This window comes from Ochlerotatus camptorhynchus, unplaced genomic scaffold (genome assembly GCF_037179485.1).
Source record: "Ochlerotatus camptorhynchus isolate MF236.1 unplaced genomic scaffold, CSIRO-AGI_Acam_v1.1 ptg000313l, whole genome shotgun sequence".
Classification (NCBI taxonomy): domain Eukaryota; kingdom Metazoa; phylum Arthropoda; class Insecta; order Diptera; family Culicidae; genus Ochlerotatus; species Ochlerotatus camptorhynchus.
In genome coordinates this window covers 1,416,727-1,436,017 of record NW_027040801.1, presented here as the reverse complement: position 1 = coordinate 1,436,017, position 19,291 = coordinate 1,416,727, and the positions used below count along the sequence as shown (strand labels likewise).

Below are 19,291 nucleotides of genomic sequence, written 5' to 3'. Positions count from 1 at the left end.
CTAGCAATTCTGTAGTAATTCAAGGTTAGGACTACCTAAACTCACTGGGCAAGAGCAGCTTACCTCATGTGAGTTTCATTCCTGTATTATCGGTTAGACGATTTTCAAACCAATTCGTCATGGTTGCCAGAATTTATTTTCGATCTCGCCATTGAGTCCAACATATCTATTTTTTTTTAAATCCAAGCAAATTTTTTTTTTAATTTTTTCCAGATTTTCTACACGATATCTCCAATAAAAACAAAAACACTCGAAACAGGACGAAAATCAATGCCTACTATGATTACGTGGCTGCCTCAGACTGTCCAGCTCGTTTCTTTCTCTTCTACTCTTATGAGGGAAGAGAAATTAATTAAGAAGTTGTTCTAGCAACAATTATTAATTGATTTTGGTCAAAGTCAACATAATCAATACGGATCTTACTTGAGAGTCAAAGAGAACTCTTTAATGCCATTTAGATTAATTCAATCATCATTTGAACATTGTTTAACTGCATTTGTTCAATTCGTAATAGTAACGTAACGTAATTTGTAACGATACAATCAATAGTCCATATACACCTTCATCATCGGCTTTGTAAACTTCAAAACACTTTTTCTCAAAAAAACCAAGATGAAATATTTTAAAACCATCACAGATTTGATTGTTAGGATCAAAACTAATATCCTGTCAAGGAAAATCTGAGGTAGGGGAATTTACGTATTCTCGGCAACCTAAGCAGCGACCTTCTTTCTATAGCCTTTTTCTCTATGGAACGCACACATATGCAGTATTGGTTTGTTTACAATCTTTTGCTGCCAGCTGCTCTAACAATTTCAGTCGAAAGAATTGTCAAAAACTGTTTTGAAACGCTTTTACAAAGCTCCAATCTTCTCTAGTGAGAGCGAGTATTGTCGGCAACCAGTTTTTCTTCGGCAACCGTTCCATTTGAACTGCATGTAAATCTGCTGTTCTATTATCGGCAACTCGAAATCAGCTACAATTTGTAGTGCGTGTGTTTCATTTCAAGAAAACCTTGATAGATTGCTTTTTCTCAGTGGTAAAAATATAGTCAAAGTGAAGCTGAAAGCATAAAGAATCGTTTGCATGCATTCAGCGAAGTGTTTTCGTAAGAAAATCCAGTGAAAATAGTGTTTCAATTTGGGTTGCCGAAAATAGTCTGTCATGCCGAAGCCGTCATTTCCCCTACATGAATGTTGCAAAAAAAGTGCCTTCAGACATAGCGTGCACCTCACTAACGCGTACTTACCATCATGGTTGGTGGAGCTGTAGCTGGCATTGCCGCTGTTGTTCTGCCCCGGCGAGCCCGGTGCCGACAGCATCATTTCATCGTTGATGGGCGAACCCTCCCGCGAGTTGTCCATGTAGCTCGGCGAAACCGGTGCCGATCGGGGCATCCCGAAGGGCGTCCGGAAGCACTGCGAACCCCGCTGGCGCCGCTTGCGGTAGCTCTGGTCGATCAGTTTCAACTCGCTCGAAGGGTCTATCCGCCAGAAGCTACCCTTGCCCGGTTCGTCCTGGGATCGTGGCACCTTGATGAAGTATCTACAAAAGGCGCGGTCAATCAATCAGATGCTGAAGGAATGATTTAGATTCTGCAAACCTACCGATTCAAGCTGAGATTGTGGCGGATCGAGTTCTGCCAGCCTTTGTTGGCTCCCGTCCGGTAGTAGGGGTAGTTCTTCGATATGAACGAATAGATGCCGGACAGCGTCAGCTGCTTCTCCGGTGATGCCGAGATTGCTTGCACTATCAGTTGTGCGTAGCTGTACGGCGGTTTGTCACCGTCGGCCATGGATTGAGATGCAGGTGCTTGGAATTCCTGGATCGAAAGAGCCTTTTAAGTAGCTGTTTCCAATGTAAAAAAAAATAAAAACAAACTTACGGTATAATTGTTGTTGTTACTACTATGACTATTGTGACTATACTGTGGGAACTCGTGCGTGTTTTGCCGAGGGCTCGTCGGGCAACTGTTGGCCGCACTGATGGTGCCGGTGGGCGACGGATAACCACTGCCGCCAATGTGCATGCCACTGTCCCGTCCACCACCGCCGCCTCCGCCACCGGGATGATGGCCTCGGATGTCTACCACTAGGTTCGAATTAGCCGATCCGCTCTGTTCCGGGATGGAAATCTTGAGCGGTGAGTAAACGACATTCGGCGACGGGGACTTGTTGCCAGTGGCTGAGCCACCCGCACTGAGATTGCCTCCGACCGCGGCTATTGCTGCTGCCGCCGCCGCCGCACTACCAACCGTTCCGGTTCCCACCTTGATCGGCGTGTGTTGGTTCAGGTCGATCGAAATGCCTCCGTTGTTGGCCTGATCGATCAGGTTCTCGAACTGAATCTTGATATTTGTACTTGGGAATCGAATGCTACAACTGCGGGCAATGGGGGAAAAGATCGTATTACTACTGCTGGTACCTTCCCAGAAAAATTTCCGATGATTTCTCGGTATACTTACACCTTTGGCAACTTGTACGGCTCGGGACACTTCCGGTGGAACACATTGTCGATGAAGACTCCGTTCTTGCTCAGGCAGAACAGATTGAAGTCATCGTTCATGTCGTGCTGGATGATGAAATGCTTCCGCGAGACGAAACTGTTCTTGCCGACGTGGAAATCCACCTGCGACTTGGACGAGTTCCGGCCCACCTCGATGATGTCCTCGCTGATCAGGAGCATGTTGTCCTTGCTGATGAGCCGCCCGATAAAGTTGTGGAAATTGGCCGTATTTGGTGAGCTGTTGTTGCCGGTTGCGGCGGTGACCGTGGGGGCTGCCGCCGGAGTTGTCACGGCAGCCGGTGCACTCATTTTGGCCGTTGCTGCGCTTGCACCGTTGCTTAGTTTTTGATTCGCCGTCGCCATGGTCGTCGTCGTCGTCGGAGGTGGCGACGGAGAAGATACTGGGGATGATCGCTGCGAGGACAACCGATTGTTACCATTCTTCGCTTGCTGCTGCTGATACAGGGTAGCGATAATACTTTGTTCCTGCTGTTCGATCGAATCCTGATCGACTCCAGCCGCTGTTTGCTTAATAACTACTTTCACCTCAGTGTCGGCCATCTCTGTAGTGCCACTGCTTGATACATAATCCGCTGGAGTAGAGGCGTTCTTCACAGCTCCAGCTGTGGTACCATTGTTGTCACTGGTGGCGCTGGTCGTCGTTGTCGTTCCCTTGGCCACGATGTACTGCACTTGGTTCTGGTAGACTTTGACCACGTTGTTGCTGCCGCCGCTACTACTGCTACTGGTGCCAACAGCGCCTCCACCGGTGGTGCTTCCAACCGTTGCTGACTGATGTTCCTTGTGGGCGTCCTGCTTCACGAGGGGCTGAGGCATATGAAACTTGGTCGTGGTGCCACTGGACATTACTCACTGTTGGTTCGGATGCGGAAAGTTGCTTTGGCTTCTCTTTTTTTTTGGACTTCACAGATCAATGGTGCCAACTGTCATTATCCTGAAATGGAGTGAGAGAGAGAGATAAGGGGGTTAGAATCAATGATCAATGAATCTTGAAACGATTTCAATGTTTTCACACAAAGAGAAATATTCTCTCGAAAAGAGAGAAAGCAACTCAAAGTGAAATCTTCAAATACTTTTTCAAGACACTCCGAAGATTTATTTTTCCCGAGACTATGTTTGACAAATAGCCAGGATCTCGAGATATTTAATGTAACCGAAGTTCACCAAAGGAATAGAGCCACCTATTGCCGGATTTCCGAACCAAACAATCCATTATACGATTGATTTTCAAACCTTAACAAACATACCAAAGAAAGTAAACTCTTATCTGACCAAGATCAAGAGCAGCCTTTCTCAGTCTATGGGTTGCGATCCATTGGTGGGTCGTGGGCTGCTCTTTGATGGGTCGTGGGCAGCTCTTTGATGGATCGCGGAAATTTAGAAAACTTAGTCAGAAGCATTCCAATTTTCTTATACTAATTTAAATCTATTAACGGAATCGAACTCCTTTAAATATATTAGCGCCTTAAAATCATTTAAGATTTCCAATGCCATTTTGCGATTATTAGGTTACTTATTTTGGCGCCTTCAGGACTGTTCTATCATTTAAATTCAGGACTATTTTGGCGTTTTCAAGCCATTTCAGAGATTTTTCAATGCTATGTTGGTATTCTAAATTTGTAAAGTTTAAATTTGACTTTATTGGGCTATTTTAAGCGTCTTTTGGACTATTTTGACTTTGGCAACTCGCCAACGAGGCGCGACGCATGAAGCTAGAAATGCTGGGACTGAGTGAAGTTCGTTGGCCAAACTTTGGAGAACACAAACTGCCGTCGGGACAGGTACTACTATAGTCCGGTAAATATTCGAGGTGAAAACGCTCCCCGCCAACGTGGAGTTGGTCTCCTACTTGGCGTCCAGGCAAGTGCGCGCTCATCAAGTGGGAGCCTATTAATGAGAGGATAATCGTTGCAAGATTTAGAACACGGGTTCGTAACCTTACCATAATCCAATGTTATGCGCCAACCGATTCTGCCCAGCTACAGGACAAGGAGAATTTTTACAGTTAACTGAATGCCGTCGTGGATACGGTTCCAAAGGGTGACATCAAGATCTACACTGGCGACTTCAATGCAAAGATCGGCTCCGGCAACACGGACTATGAGCGTGTCATGGGACGCCATGGTCTCGGCGAAATGAGCGAAAACGGTGAGCTGTTTGCAGAATTTTGTGGCAATAACGACATGGTGATCGGGGGTTCGGATGGACATACCGAAAATCAGATCGACCACATCTGCATCAGCCGAAATCGCCGACATCGCGTCTAACCATCACCTTCTAATCGGCGAGATCCGCCAACGCATGGCGCGGATCCAGCGACGGAAGGAGAGACTCGGGCGGCTGTTCAACATACGCCGACTTGAAGATCTAGCGGTAAAAATGTCTTTCGTTGAAGAACTTGAGACTCGAGCTGCGGACGTTCCAGATGGTGGCAGCGTAGAAGAACAATGGACGGCCATCAAGAATGCCTTTATAGAAACAAGCGAGAACAACCTCGGTGAGCTGCGCACCCAGAGGAAAGAGTGGAAGATTGAGGAGCGTAGAGAAGCAAAAGTCGCGATAGAGCGGGCGAGAACCAGAGGAGCCAAGAACGAAGCCCGTCAACGGTACTCGGCTCTAGAGAAGGAAGTCAAGCGCTCTTGCAGACGGGACAAGCGAGCATGGGTGAACTCCCTGGCCGAAGAAGGGGAGCAAGCCGCAAACACTGGCGATATACGCCTCCTATATGATATCTTACGACGGCTGAGTGGAGCAAGGATGAACCCGAGGATGCCAGTGAAGGATACGACTGGAGAGTAGCTTACCGACTGACCAGCTGAAACGCTGGTTTGAGCACTTCGAACAACTTCTTCAAGTTTCGACGGCCAACCAGCCATCAACATCTCGGCATGATCCGCATAGGGTGCGGCGCATCACTCGCGAGATTGAAGCAGCTATCCGAAGCATGAAATCCAACAAGGCTCCAGGGGTCGATCGTATATCAGCAGAAATGCTCAAAGCTGACCCCCTGCTCTCCGCTCAAATGTTGCATCAACTATTCTGTGCTATCTGGAACACCGCGACTTTTCCGGCCGACTGGATGCAGGGCATCATGTTACTGTGTATTGTTCTCAAAGTTCTGTGCATAGTTATCCTGAATCGGATACAGGAGAAGATCGACGCGACTCTCCGGCGGTAGCAGACAAGATTTGACCGACTCAATCACGAGAATCTGTTGGGCGCCCTGAGACGCAAGGGAGTTCCGAATAAAATCGTCCACCTCATCGAAGCGCAGTATCAGGCTTTCACGTGCAGAGTTCTGCATAACGGAGCCTTGTCTGACCCTATCCGGGTGACAAGAATGTATACTATCACCGCTACTGTTCCTCATTGTAATCGACGAGATCATGGTTGGTGCAAATGACCGTGTACCGAACCGTGGGCTGCTTTGGCAGCTTATCACCAAGGAGCATCTCATTGCATGCAGAGTAAGCTCAATGACCTAGCCGAACGCTCCTCTGCGGCGGGTCTCACCATAAACGTCAACAAGACCAAATCGTTGGATGTCAACACGGGCATCCCTTCCAACTTTACGGTAGTGGGGCAAGCAGTGGAGAAGGTCGAAAGTTTCCATTATTTTGGCAGCCAAGAACGACATAGGTGCACGAATGAAGAAGGGTAGGGCTGCCTTTGCGAGTTTACGAAACGTATGTACGTCAACGCACCAAAATCCGAATTTTCAACTCGAACATGAAATCTGTGTAGTTATACGCCAGCGAGACGTGGTGTTTATCAGCGGAGAACACTCAAAAGCTGCCTGCGGTACATAATTCGTGCCTGGTGGCATCACAACTGGATCTCGAATGCCGAGCTCCATCGTCGATGTCATCAGAAGACCGATAGCAACAGAAATTCGAGAGCGAAAGTGGAGGTGGGTCGGTCACACACTTCGACGGGCCGGAAACGAAATCTGCAAGCAAGCGCTGGATTGAAATCCGGCAGGACATCGCAGCAGAGGCAGACCCAGGGGTTCATGAGGCGGAGCCTCAACAACGAAATACAGGACCCTAAAGTAAGTAAAAGAACTTGTTTTAGAGATATCATGCAATGTAATGTGTCACACAAAGTATGTTGAATCTAGTCTGAAACTGGCAACTCTCTCGGGGGTGGATCCGAATGTGACCAACGTAATCTGGGACACTCGATAGGTCCCATTTCGACCAGGATCTTGTTTTTGAATTCTGATGTGATTTAATGTGTCGCAAGATGGATTTTGGTCCTAGTCAGGAACTGGCCATTGTAGTCCAAGACACTCGGTTTAGCTGCCATTGATCTTTTTAGTGATGCTAAAAACACCTAATACTCACTAAAACAAAAGTTAAACAAATGCCAAAAACAACCCTTAAAAGGTCTTAAAACTCTTCAAACTCTTAAAACCGCAAAAGAAAGCTGAGAATGATCATATAAGAGTCATATACAACGCATAGTAAAATTTAAATATGACCAAATACCCCAAAATTTGGCTCAATTACTCTCTAATAAACATTGCAAATCGACTTAAAAACTCGAAAATGGTCAAAATTGTCAAAATCGCCTTACAACGTTACAACGATTATATGACAAAAGGTCGAAAGACAGCACGAATGATGAGAAAGAGGACAAAAGGTTCAAATGGACAAAATATCGAATGATGAGAAGGCGGACCAAAGGGGGAATGAACAAAAGGTCGAATAAAGAGAAGCAGGACAAAAGGTCGAAGTATGATTAGGAGGACAAAAGGTCAAATGGACAAAAGGTTGAATAATTCAAAGAGGTACAAAAAGCCGGATGATGAGCAGGGGGGCAAAACGTCTACTCATCAGGGGGCAAAAAGTCGAATGGAAAAAATTGTCAAATGAAAAAAAGGTCGAATGATGAAAAGCAGGACAAAAGGTCGAAGTATGATAAGAGGATAAAAGGTCGAATGGACAAAAATTCGAATGGAAAAAATTGTCAAATGAAAAAAAGGTCGAATGATGAGAAGCAGGACAAAAGGTCGAAGTATGATAAGAGGATAAAAGGTCAAATGGACAAAAAGTCAAATGGAACGAAGTTCGAATGGTCAAAGGCCGAATGGACAGAAAGACCAATGGACATAAGATCGAATGATTCAAAAGGGACAAAAAGATCGAATGATTCAAAAGGGACAAAAAGATCGAATGATTCAAAAGGGACAAAAAGTCGAATGGTCAAAAGGTCTCATGATGAGAAAGCGTGCAAAAAGTCGAAAGGAAAAATGGTCGAATGAACAAAAGGTCGAGTAAAGAGAAGCAGGACAAACATTAGAATGGAAAAAAAGGTCGAATGATGATTAGGGGGACAAAATGTCGAATGGACAAAAAGTCGAATGGAGAGAAGACGAGGGGTGCGACACATCTAAATCTCGATTTTAAATGGTCGAAAAATCTCACACCAGTGAATCAATCTACGAAAAATCTTTTGTCATCTCTTGCATTTAAACCCATCTACTCGCATCGCTCTCCACCTTTTTGCCGGAAATCTTCAATATCATGATCAATCGTGTTTCTATCTATTAAGCGTGAGTGCATCTCAAAACAGCAAAGCAAAAAATTTCCTGCATCTTAGATAGAGAGAAGAGGGAAAAAATCCGAATAGAAAAAAGATCGAATGCACGAAAGACGAATGGACAAAAGGTCGAATGATTCAAAAAGGGACAAACAGTCGAATTATGAGAAGGTGGACAAAATGTCGAATGGACAAAAGGTCGAATGATTCAAATAGGGACAAAAAGTCGAATGATGAGAAGGTGGACAAAATGTCGAATGAACAAAAGGTGTTATGATAAGAGAGGGGACAAAAAGTCGAATGAACAAAAGGTTGAATGATGAGAAGCAGGACAAAAGGTCGAAGTATGATTAGGACAAAAATTCGAATGGAAAAAAGGTCGAATGGTCAAAGGCCGAATGGACAAAAAGACCAATGGACAAACGATCGTATGATTCAAAAAGGACAAAAAATCGAATTATGAGAAGGTGGACAAAATGTCGAATGGACAAAAGGTCTAATGATGAGAAAGCGTGCAAAAAGTCGAATGGAAAATTGGTCGAATGAACAAAAGATCGAGTAAAGAGAAGCAGAATTAGAATGGAAAAAAAGGTCGAATGATGATTAGGGGGACAAAAAGTCGAATGGAGAGAAGAGGGAAAAAAGATCGAATGGACAAAAGGTCGAATGATTCAAAAAGGGACAAAATGTCGAATGATGAGAAGGTGGACAAAAGGTCGAATGATTCAAATAGGGACAAAAAGTCGAATGATGAGAAGGTGGACAAAATGTCGAATGAACAAAAGATCTAATGATGAGAAGTAGGACCAAAGTTAGAATGAAGGTCGAATGGTCAAAGGCCGAATGGACAAAAAGACCAATGGACAAACGATCGTATGATTCAAAAAGGACAAAAAAACGAATTATGAGAAGGGGGACAAAAAGTCGAATGAACAAAAGGTGGAATGATAAAAAGCAAGACAAAAGTTAGAATGATGATTAGGGAGCCTAAAGGTCGAATGGACAAAAAGTCGACTGATGAGAAGGGAGACAAAAAGTCGACTGATGAGAAGGGAGACAAAAAGTCGACTGATGAGAAGGGAGACAAAAAATCGAATGGATATAAGGTCAAATGGACAAAAGTTAGAATGATTCAAAGAGGGACAACATGTCGAAGGGAAAAATGATCGAATGATGAGAAGTAGGACCAAAGTTAGAATGATGATTAGGGGGGCAAAAAGTCGAATGGACAAAAAGTCGAATGATGAGAAGGGGGACAAAACTTCGAATGGACGGACATGAGGTCAAATGGACAAAAGGTCGAATGATTCAAAGAAGGAAAAAAGCCGAATGATGCGAAAGCGGACTAAACGTCTATGTCTAATGGACTAAAAGTCGAATGATCAGAAGGGAAACAAAAGGTCGAATGGGCAAAAGGACGAAAAGGGACAAAAAGTTGAATTATGAGAAGGGGGACAAAAGGTCTAATCAGGGTGGCCAGTGAATTTTCATTTTGAAATTCCCGGTTTTTCTCGTATTTTAAAAAACGTGCTGAAAGGAATTTACTGAAAGCATAAAAAAGTGATTTACGAAGAAACTTTTCTTCGAAATTTTTGATAATTACGTGAGATTTTGGAAAAAATTGAAGATCACAGATTTGAAAAAAATCATACTTATGACTCGTGGAGTCATAATTGTCACGCTCTGAGACTTGAAGCATTTTAAGGGTTTTATAAGGAATTACAGAACAATCTATAGAATCTTGCGGACAAACCCTGGAATTATTAGTAAAATTTAAAAGAATTCAAAGTGTCAAATGTCAAAGGATTCCCACACAGTTTTCGAAGGAGAAGTTCTGAGCAGAATTCCAAAATAATTCTGACATGGAGTCCTTAGAAATTGTTAGATGAATTTGGAGGGATTTCTGTGGAGAAGAATGAAAGTTCTAAATTAAATTGAAGGTTATTTTAGAAGATTTCAAAAGGAGTTGTGAAAAACAAAACTTTAAGGAAAATTCCTACGTGATTCTGAAGAGAGTTGATGGGACGTGAGGAAAATTACAATTAAATTTTAAGAAGAATTCTAAGAGAATTATGATCAGAATTCAACACGAAACAGAGTTCTAAGAGTGTTCTGGAAATAATTTGCTGAAAATTAGAAACAAATACTTTAAAATACTCCAAACGGTTTCTAAATAAAATTTCGAAAGATTTCTGTGGTTTTGAATAGAGTTAAAATAAATTTTTGGAAAGATTTCCAAAGGAATCAAAGTCTCCGAATAGGTTCAAGGGAATTCTAATAAGGATTCCAATTAAATTCTTAGAAGGGGTTGCAAGGAAATTTCAAAAAGAATTCAACTGTAATTATTACGCGCAGTGTTTTCTGGAATTTATATCATGAGAATTTTGAACAACGAAAAATTAAAACCCCGGAAAAGAATAATTCAGTTTCGGTTTTTACAAATATTTGTTTCCAAAGTCCAGCACCTTCAATATTTTCTTTCAAGGACCATGCACTATACATCTGAAATTGAAACGACGAAAATCAATTTGCAATATTGCTGAGTGATTAAATTCTTAAAACAAGAAGACGGGAAACTTGAGAAAATTATGCAGCAAATAGAGCAAGACATTCATTTGGTAAAGGATCACTCTATTTTAATGGTTTATTCTGAAATTCTGGTGTAAAAAATTTTGGTATTGGTATGGTTTATTTATTTTTGCCGGTTCTCTCGTCGAATTCCCGGTTTTTTTCCCGGTTGCTTTTCAAATTCCCGGATATTTTCCGGTATTCCTGGTTTGCTGGCCACCCTGTCTAATGATGAGAAAGGGGACAAAAAGTCGTATGGACAAAAGGTCGAATGACTCAAATGAGAACAAAAGATCAAATGGACTGAAGGTCGAATGATGAGAAGGAGAACAAAAGGTCGAATTATTCAAAGAGGGACAAAAGGTTGAACGATTCAAAGAGGGACAAAACGTCGAATGACAAAAGGTCAAATGGATTCAAAATCGAATGATTTAAAGATGATTCAGAGAGTACTAAATATACGGCACATTTTGATGTGAAGCACACTTGGCCAGATGGAAAATAGTGGAAAGAGACTTGACACCCTTAAGACACCGTTACGTTGAATATTAAATGACTTATCATCAAAATCGATACATGAAAGAACGATCAGTGATGAAAAGAAAGAAAAATATTGATAATGCAATCCTAGCTTTCAGTGTCAGTGTAACTACGGATAGAGATAACAAAAAACTATACAATCTGCAATAAACTAGTAATCCGATTGATACAATATCAGCTTGTATAAAAAGATAATAAAGTCCATCGAATGCGAATACTGTTCCGAAGGATTCAACAAAACGCTAGAAACACTTCAAACACGCTAAAATAACAAACCCCAAAAATAAAACTCTGAAAGTAGGGAGGCTTCCTTCTGCAGTCGTCATACTTTTTAAAGAGACGATCCTCATAAAATGTGTATGCTTATTTTGCTTAACGTGTACAGGGTGTCCAAAAAATATTGGAATAGTATCTAGCATTTGGGTTATCGTTCGGGTTGGTTTATTTGTTATCTTGACAGCAAAGCGTTCAAAAATGGCCTTCAAAATTCCTCTTTAAGTAAGAGCCCTACAATCGACACATAGGCTTGTGAACACAAACTAGATTCCCTATCAAAGACATCAACATAGAGTACCCGACTGTTTTTCTATTATATGTGTCGTGTTATACCAGAGAAAATGCCAAGTCACGAAACAAATTGCAAGAGATAACGATTACCGTGAATCATGCCATGATATTCATAATCAAAGCCTCACTGATTCTGATCGAACTACCAATCGAAATCAGTCTAACACAAATCCTCAGTACCCATACCTGCATGCAATCAATGCAGCGCGCACAAAACAAGAGTAGTTTAACAATAATTACATAATCGTCGCTGCTTGTTTACAGCCGACATTTAGGTGAACCAAAACAAAGTCCCTTCGAGGCCTATCACAACACAGTCAGCGGTGCATTTTACCCGACTACGACGACGGCCCAACTTGTTTTCGTTTCGCCCTTCTTTTCTGATTTGCATTAATAATTCCAACAACAACTCTCACTTCTATTCCTATAGGATAGGATAAGGTGCGAGAGAGAATACCGATGCTCGCACACATCACAGCAACCCGTACACAAACAGTCGGACAAACGATGTCGACGAGGGCAACAACAAAAACAACAATGTTGTTTATCAGTCAGTCAATAGATAGTAGTAGGCCCGCTGCTACCTTCTCCCGGACTCGGATTTTTTTTTCTTCACTTTTACATGTATTGGTAGACCACTAGTGGTGCGTAGCTGCTCTGGGATCGATGATTCTTTGCACCCTTGTACACATCCGTGTGCCTCGTCAATATAGGAACGATTTAATAAAATAAACATTACTCCCGAGCGTTGATTATTCATGAACCAAATATTCGTGCAAACTTTCAACCAGATCCTGCGGAATACTCACTTCACTAAATACGGTACGGTTTGTAAAATTTTCAGCACTGCTTCTGCACATGACACACCACGCACTTTTTCCAGTTTTTTTTTTCAGACACTAACCTATAACCAGTTTGTAATGTAACACTTATGCCACCCTTCAGCCAAAGTATATGTAGAGTACAGGTAATTAAGACAGCAATTTATAGACCCTTTCTTAATTATCACCCAGCTAGGGAGGGAACGCAGTACAGGAAAAAAAGAAACAATCAAAAATGAAAATAACTAACTGCTTCGGTTAAGTTCTCTAATTATACCCCGCCGTGTTCTGCTACTGAACTGTTGGTTGGGTTGGTTGTGTAGATTTATGTCGTCGTACCAACTGAAAGCCCAACCGAAGAGTGTGGCTGCGAACGACCGTGTCGTCGTAGCGGACTTGCTGGCCATCAATGTTCAAACCGAGAGCGAGCGGCTATTCTCTCTACTCCGAGAGAGTATTACAATCATCTACATGTAGGTACGTGTATGTGTGAGAAGCTTCTATGCGCCTGGCCAAAAAAAAAAACAAGACTCTCGTCGCTGGAAAGTGTGGTTATGTTTACGTTTGTGTCTTCCCCCTTCTGTCCACTTTCAACGTATGTACTCTCATAGTCATAGAAGAAAACGGCGGAGCTCCGTCATTCGTGATTGTTGTTGATGCACCGTTCGGAGCAGATCGGCGTAGGCCGGCATGGTTGTGTGAGTGTAATGAGGGTGTAATAACAACAAAACGAGACGGGAATCTGCTCTCTGTTGCAAGTGCGATTTATATCAGGGTGATTTTTCAAAGCAAGTGATTGTTTACACTTAAGCCGTTTAGTAGCGTAAACATGCGGCGTTGCAGCTTGAATTGGGAGAGTGGTCTGCGGCGGATAAGTGGGGGATTGGACGCTTCAAATCTTACCTCGAAGTGATATGAAAATTATGTGTCATTTGAAATGTATTTAAAACATCACATCCATTTCATGTGATCATGTGTGGATGTTATGTGAAATTCAAGTCGAAAAATGCATTAGGTCCTAAATAACATTGACATATTCTCTTCGTTGAGAATCGATCAATGTTAGTTAGGACCTAATGCAGCTTAAACTCTGATCAATATAATTACTTTCGATACTGAGAAAGATTTTAGCATTTTCAATGGAAACAACATGCAATTTTGTTTTCAGTGTAGAAAAGAGTGAAAGTATAATAAAAATCTAAACAACTACACTGTAACAAATCATCAACCTCTATTCATATGAATCCTCGTTCCGTTCATATCGAAAGTGCTTTATCGAATGATAGCTGCAACCGGATGACGATTTTTTTGAATTCAAGTTATGATGTTCCTTTCGAATAAAGAATGAACCGATACGTGAAGCCAACGGATGTCCCGTTGAAAAACGTAATGCATGCTACAAGAATGATTGTCATCCCAAATTGGAATGCATATGGTATTGGCTCAGCCCCGTAACGTAAATCATTCAAAACGATGATGCAGAACATTCAATCGTGCGTCATTTGCTGATCTGAGCAGGAACATGAGGTGAAAACATAATCATCACTTTCAGAAATGGTACGAACATGACCAAGGGGTGGAAAACGGACGACAAACAATTAAATCCAGCGCATTTTGTAGTGCGTATATTTCATTTAAAGATAAATCTCGCGTAACATTTGAATAGGGCCTATGATCAAAATGTAAACAAACCGATTTTTGATACCATTCTGTAGCACTGGTAATTATCTACCAGTCGTATAGGAATGTTCCGCATTATCGATAAAAATCATTAAAAATAACTTGATTTTAAAAACGGCCGATCCACGAAATTTTTCCAATCATTCATGCTAAAACGGCCTAACCTCGGGCCTAACATATATTTTTTTTCGTTCGATGAGGTTCCATTCATAAGCCTAGCGACGTAGAAGGGCCGATGATTGAAAAATTTCAAATCAAAGCTAGGCCCTACTGCTTGAGGCAAGGCCGATGAATTATTTGACGTTAAGAAAAGGCTTAGCAAAGGGCCTACAATTTATCATGACAAGCACAACGGCTTAACAAAAAGGGCCTAACCATTTAAAGATTCACAAAAAGGCTTATTACTGTGATATTAAATTTTTATCGATTTTCATGTATTTTTGAAAACGTTTCGCATGTTTTGGATGTTGTGTACTGAGATATAGTTACTATTGTTATTGTGAACAATATAAATGCCTAAAATACTTCAATTTATTTATATAGGAATTAAATACTGGCGGAAAAATTTACAATTCATTTTCTGGATTGTTTACATTTTGGACATAGGCCCTTTTCAAATGTTACGCGAGAAATCTGGCATAACAGGATTGCTCAGCTTGAGCTTGCTTGAGTTTGATTGACCGCCCACGGTTGCTACTCTGTTATTGCCAGATCAGCTGTAATTACACAGAGAACCAATAGACGATGCTTGGGACGAGCAATCATCCTCAATGTGTAAAAACTGGTGATCTTAAATTAGGCAATACCAGCGCCAGCCGCGCCCGAACACAGGTCAAGAAAGGAATGGGAAGGATTGTGTTGACATGACACTCGCTTTGGTGGAAGCCGAGAACACCTCTGCACTTCCACGAGGAATCACTGGGATGTTGGATAAGAGGGTTGGGATTGCAGCAGGGTTCGTTTTGGTAAACGATAAGCTGAATTGATGTCCTAACGATCATATAACGCGAAGGAGCTTGGGACTAAACCCACGCTCAGTAAGCAAAAACGTTTGCCACTAGGCAGACGAGCACCTTTTTAATCACCGAGTTGCTGTTATTACCATGTAGTCATATTAACAAATAAAACGATTGACGAATCTTGAATGTGGAAGGGCCTGAGATTAGACTCATGATGTTCTGCTCAGTAAGCAAAAACGGTTGCTCTAAGGCCACCGAGCCCCTCATATCACATAATACCGTTGCTCAAATATTTGTATCCATTCAAACCAGGGACCAACGACAACAACGAGTTTCGCAAAATACACGATACACAAGCGATTTAACCATAAATCTCTTTGATATGTAAGGACCTGGGACCACGTTTTTCTGCTCAGTAAGCAGGCCACTGTAACCGACGATCTTTCAAGTCCGAAAACTAAAAACTACGAAAAAGTACTTAGGCCTTCATTAAGTTCCACTTTCACGCGACGTTCAATGACAGGGTCCTATCCAGGATTACATCTGAAAAATCCAAATCTGGCCAACGCCCACCCTAAACCTAAACCTGCTCTAATCCACCTGAAATGACTAACGAATGGAAGACCTTGACTACCCAGCCATGCAATAGTCTCATTCCGTGCCTTATGGGAACTTGATGATTCTTTTGCGCTCTTCTTCTGGCACCACCCAGGGGAGACTTGGTCCTGTACCCAATGCTTAACTTATCTCCATTCCACTCAGCTACTCGCAATTTCTTGTGATATAGTGGACGGAATATTATTATATGAGACAATTCAATGCAGACGTCTTTCCAAATTTGGCCGATCGACAGGTAATCGGTGAGTTACCACGATAGTTGCTATTCAACAACTCGACAACGTCCCATCGTCAACGCCTTCTATGAGAATTTCCCATTGCAGACGCCAACGAAATGACGTCATCGAGCTATCGATAAACTATCCTGGTTATCGCCTGGTACCTTATAGCACGATGCTAGGAGGCGAACCGGAAGAATCGATGAGCTACCTCTCCCCCCGTAATTACAAGAATAGTAAATTGAGGAAGAACTGCACATTTCTGCAGCGAAATGTCCGCCTCAATTTTTAGAAAACATCAAAATGTAAATTATTTGCCGGCTACGGTAAGCTTCGCGTTAAGAGCAAGCAGGGAAAGCCGAGAAAATTCTTCGGCCAGATTGAGAATCAAACCCGACTTCTCAAGTATGCTAGGAATGCTCCTTCTTCTTCTTTTCCTCTTCGTTTATTGAAACACTAAATTATGTAGCAATGCCAAGGGAAATAGGTAAAACGGAAAAAGTGCCCTCTTTCGAATGGTAAATGAGTCACAATACAAACGCAAAATGCTTGCTATGGGCAGACATGGGAATTGTCGCGTTTGTCATTGACGAACGACAAGATACATTAAAAAATGGTCATCCTGGAAAATTCTCGTCAAACAACAATTTCTTGTCGCACGACAAGATCACCACGACAAAATCAAGAATCCATTCAGTCGCGACTATCTATTCTAAAGGGTGATACGGTCAAAATTTGGTCAATATCAACTTGACGTATTTCTTTCAATTTTGCATTTAAAAAAACCTGAGCACCCCTCATTTTGAAGGTGTGTGTGTGTAGAATGTTGCTCCTATTTTGATTTTGGAATTCACTCTTCAGTTGTCAAAATGCCGTCCAAGCAAGAAGAGCAGCGTATCAAAATTTTGCTCGCGCATCGCGAAAATCCGAGCTACTCGCACGCAAAGTTGGCAAAATCGCTAAAAGTTGCCAAATCAACCGTTACAAATGTAATTAAAGTGTTTGGGGAACGTTTGTCGACAGCCAGGAAGTCTGGATCGGGGGGAAATCGAAAACCGGAAGCCGCTGAGACGACAAAGAGAGTTGCCGGTAGTTTCAAGCGAAACCCTAACCTCTCTCTCCGAGATGCCGCAAATAAGCTGGGTGTATCGTCTACAACCGTGCATCGAGCCAAAAAACGAGCCGGACTATCGACTTACAAGAAGGTAGTGACTCCAAATCGCGATGATAAACAAAATACGACGGCCAAAGCGCGATCCCGGAGGCTGTACACGACGATGCTGACGAAGTTTGACTGCGTGGTAATGGACGACGAAACCTACGTCAAAGCCGACTACAAGCAGCTTCCGGGACAGGAGTTTTATACGGCAAAAGGAAGGGGAAAGGTAGCAGATGTTTTCAAGCACATGAAACTGTCAAAGTTCGCAAAGAAATATCTGGTTTGGCAAGCCATCTATACCTGTGGCTTGAAAAGCAGCATTTTCATAGCTTCCGGGACTGTCAACCAAGAAATTTACGTGAAAGAGTGTTTGAATAAACGTCTGCTGCCTTTCCTGAAGAAACACGGTTGTTCCGTACTGTTTTGGCCGGATTTGGCATCTTGCCATTACGGTAAAAAGGCCATGGAGTGGTACGCCGCCAACAACGTGCAGGTGGTTCCCAAGGACAAGAACCCTCCCAACACGCCAGAGCTCCGCCCAATTGAGAAATACTGGGCTATTGTCAAGCGGAACCTAAAGAAGACCAAAAAAACTGCTAAGGGCGAGCAGCAGTTCAAGGCAAACTGGCTTTCTGCGGCGAAGAAGGTGGACAAGGTGGCTGTACAAAATCTGATGGCAGGGGTCAAGCGTAAGGCCCGGCAATTCGGATTTGGAAAAGCGGAAGCCTAACTGAATATTTTTCCTGAATTTTATACTAATTGAACTTGAAAAAGAAATTTAATTTGATTTTTTAAATAAACGATTTCACCGATTTACACGCGTTTTCCCTTGACCAAATTTTGACCGTATCACCCTTTAGTCGTATGTCACTCATACTGTTCCCTGTGACAAAGTACTATAGGTCTTTTAAAAAAGGAGCATCACGACAAGAAACCATCCATTCTAATACGTGGAGGCGAACCAGCCCAAGGCTGAAAGCCTCATTAATAAAGTTAAATAATAATCCATTCTAATACGGAGGTTAGATTTTAAAAAAGGCCGGAAATTTTTAAATAATGTTAATTCCCTTCAATATAGGTATTTCCAGAATCGGTATTTCACGATGGCGGCTTACGAAAAAGTGGGAAATACTGCCAAATACCCTTCAATATGGATACTTCCAGAATCGGGCTGACGTCTACTGACCGAAAATCGGTGCCTAGCGCCCGATATAGAAGGGTATTTGGTAGTATTTCCCACTTTTTCTGATACTGGATGCCGCCATATTGGATTTAAAGATGGCGCTGGACATCGATTTTTGGTCTGTAGACGTCATCCCGATTCCGAAAATATCCATATTGAAGGGTATTTAACAGTATATCCCTCGTTTTCTGAAACCGGAAGCCGCCATCTTGGATTTCAAAATGGCGTTGGACATTGATATTCGGCAGCTACATCTCAATAAATCCATATTATAGGGTATTTGACAGTTTTTCTGATGTCAATGGCCGCCATCTTGGATTCAAAAATGGCGTCAGACCTCGAAAATACCGTCAGACTTCCGAAAATACCCATATTGTACACACTTAGAACAATTATTGTAAATTTAGGTGCTCTGAGACTGACATATACGAGCGTCAATTATGACATAAAATTGAGTCATAATAGACGCGAAATTCAGCTCAATCAAATGTACTTTTCGTCAAGTAGCGAACTTTTCAGTCTCGGAGCAATTAATTTTACATAACATGTTTGTTTACGTCTCATCCTTTATGTCAAAGATGGATTCCGTCACATGTAAAATAGGAATTTCCAAGTGTGTAGGGTATTTGGCAGTTTTCCGAATCTGAGAGCCCCCTCTTGGATTTCAAAAATGGTATCGGACATCGATTTTCGGCATCTAAACGCGTCCTGTACCGAAAATATCTATATCGTAGGATTTGACAGCTTTTCATAAAAAAACGAAAACCATCTTGGATTCCAAAATGGCGTCAGACATCAATTTTCGGGATGTACACGTCGATCCAGTTCCGAAAATATCCATATAATAGGGTGTTTGATAGTTTTTCTGAAGTCAATGGCCGTCATCTTGGATTCAAAAATGGCGTCAG

General features: G+C 42.1%; 1 protein-coding gene across 1 annotated transcript in view; it reads right to left on the bottom strand.

The window, feature by feature from the left end:
• The window catches only part of LOC135707478 (forkhead box protein K2-like), an 89,430-nt gene that overhangs the window by 13,423 nt on the left and 56,716 nt on the right, over nucleotides 1–19,291 (bottom strand). Inside the window, exons 3-6 of the mRNA XM_065229316.1 lie at nucleotides 2,465–3,460; nucleotides 1,886–2,381; nucleotides 1,608–1,822; nucleotides 1,250–1,545 (exon numbers count right to left, since the gene is read on the bottom strand). Coding sequence (XP_065085388.1) covers nucleotides 1,250–1,545; nucleotides 1,608–1,822; nucleotides 1,886–2,381; nucleotides 2,465–3,372 — 1,915 coding nt within the window. The 5' untranslated portion in view covers nucleotides 3,373–3,460. The remainder of the gene's footprint in view (nucleotides 1–1,249; nucleotides 1,546–1,607; nucleotides 1,823–1,885; nucleotides 2,382–2,464; nucleotides 3,461–19,291) is intronic.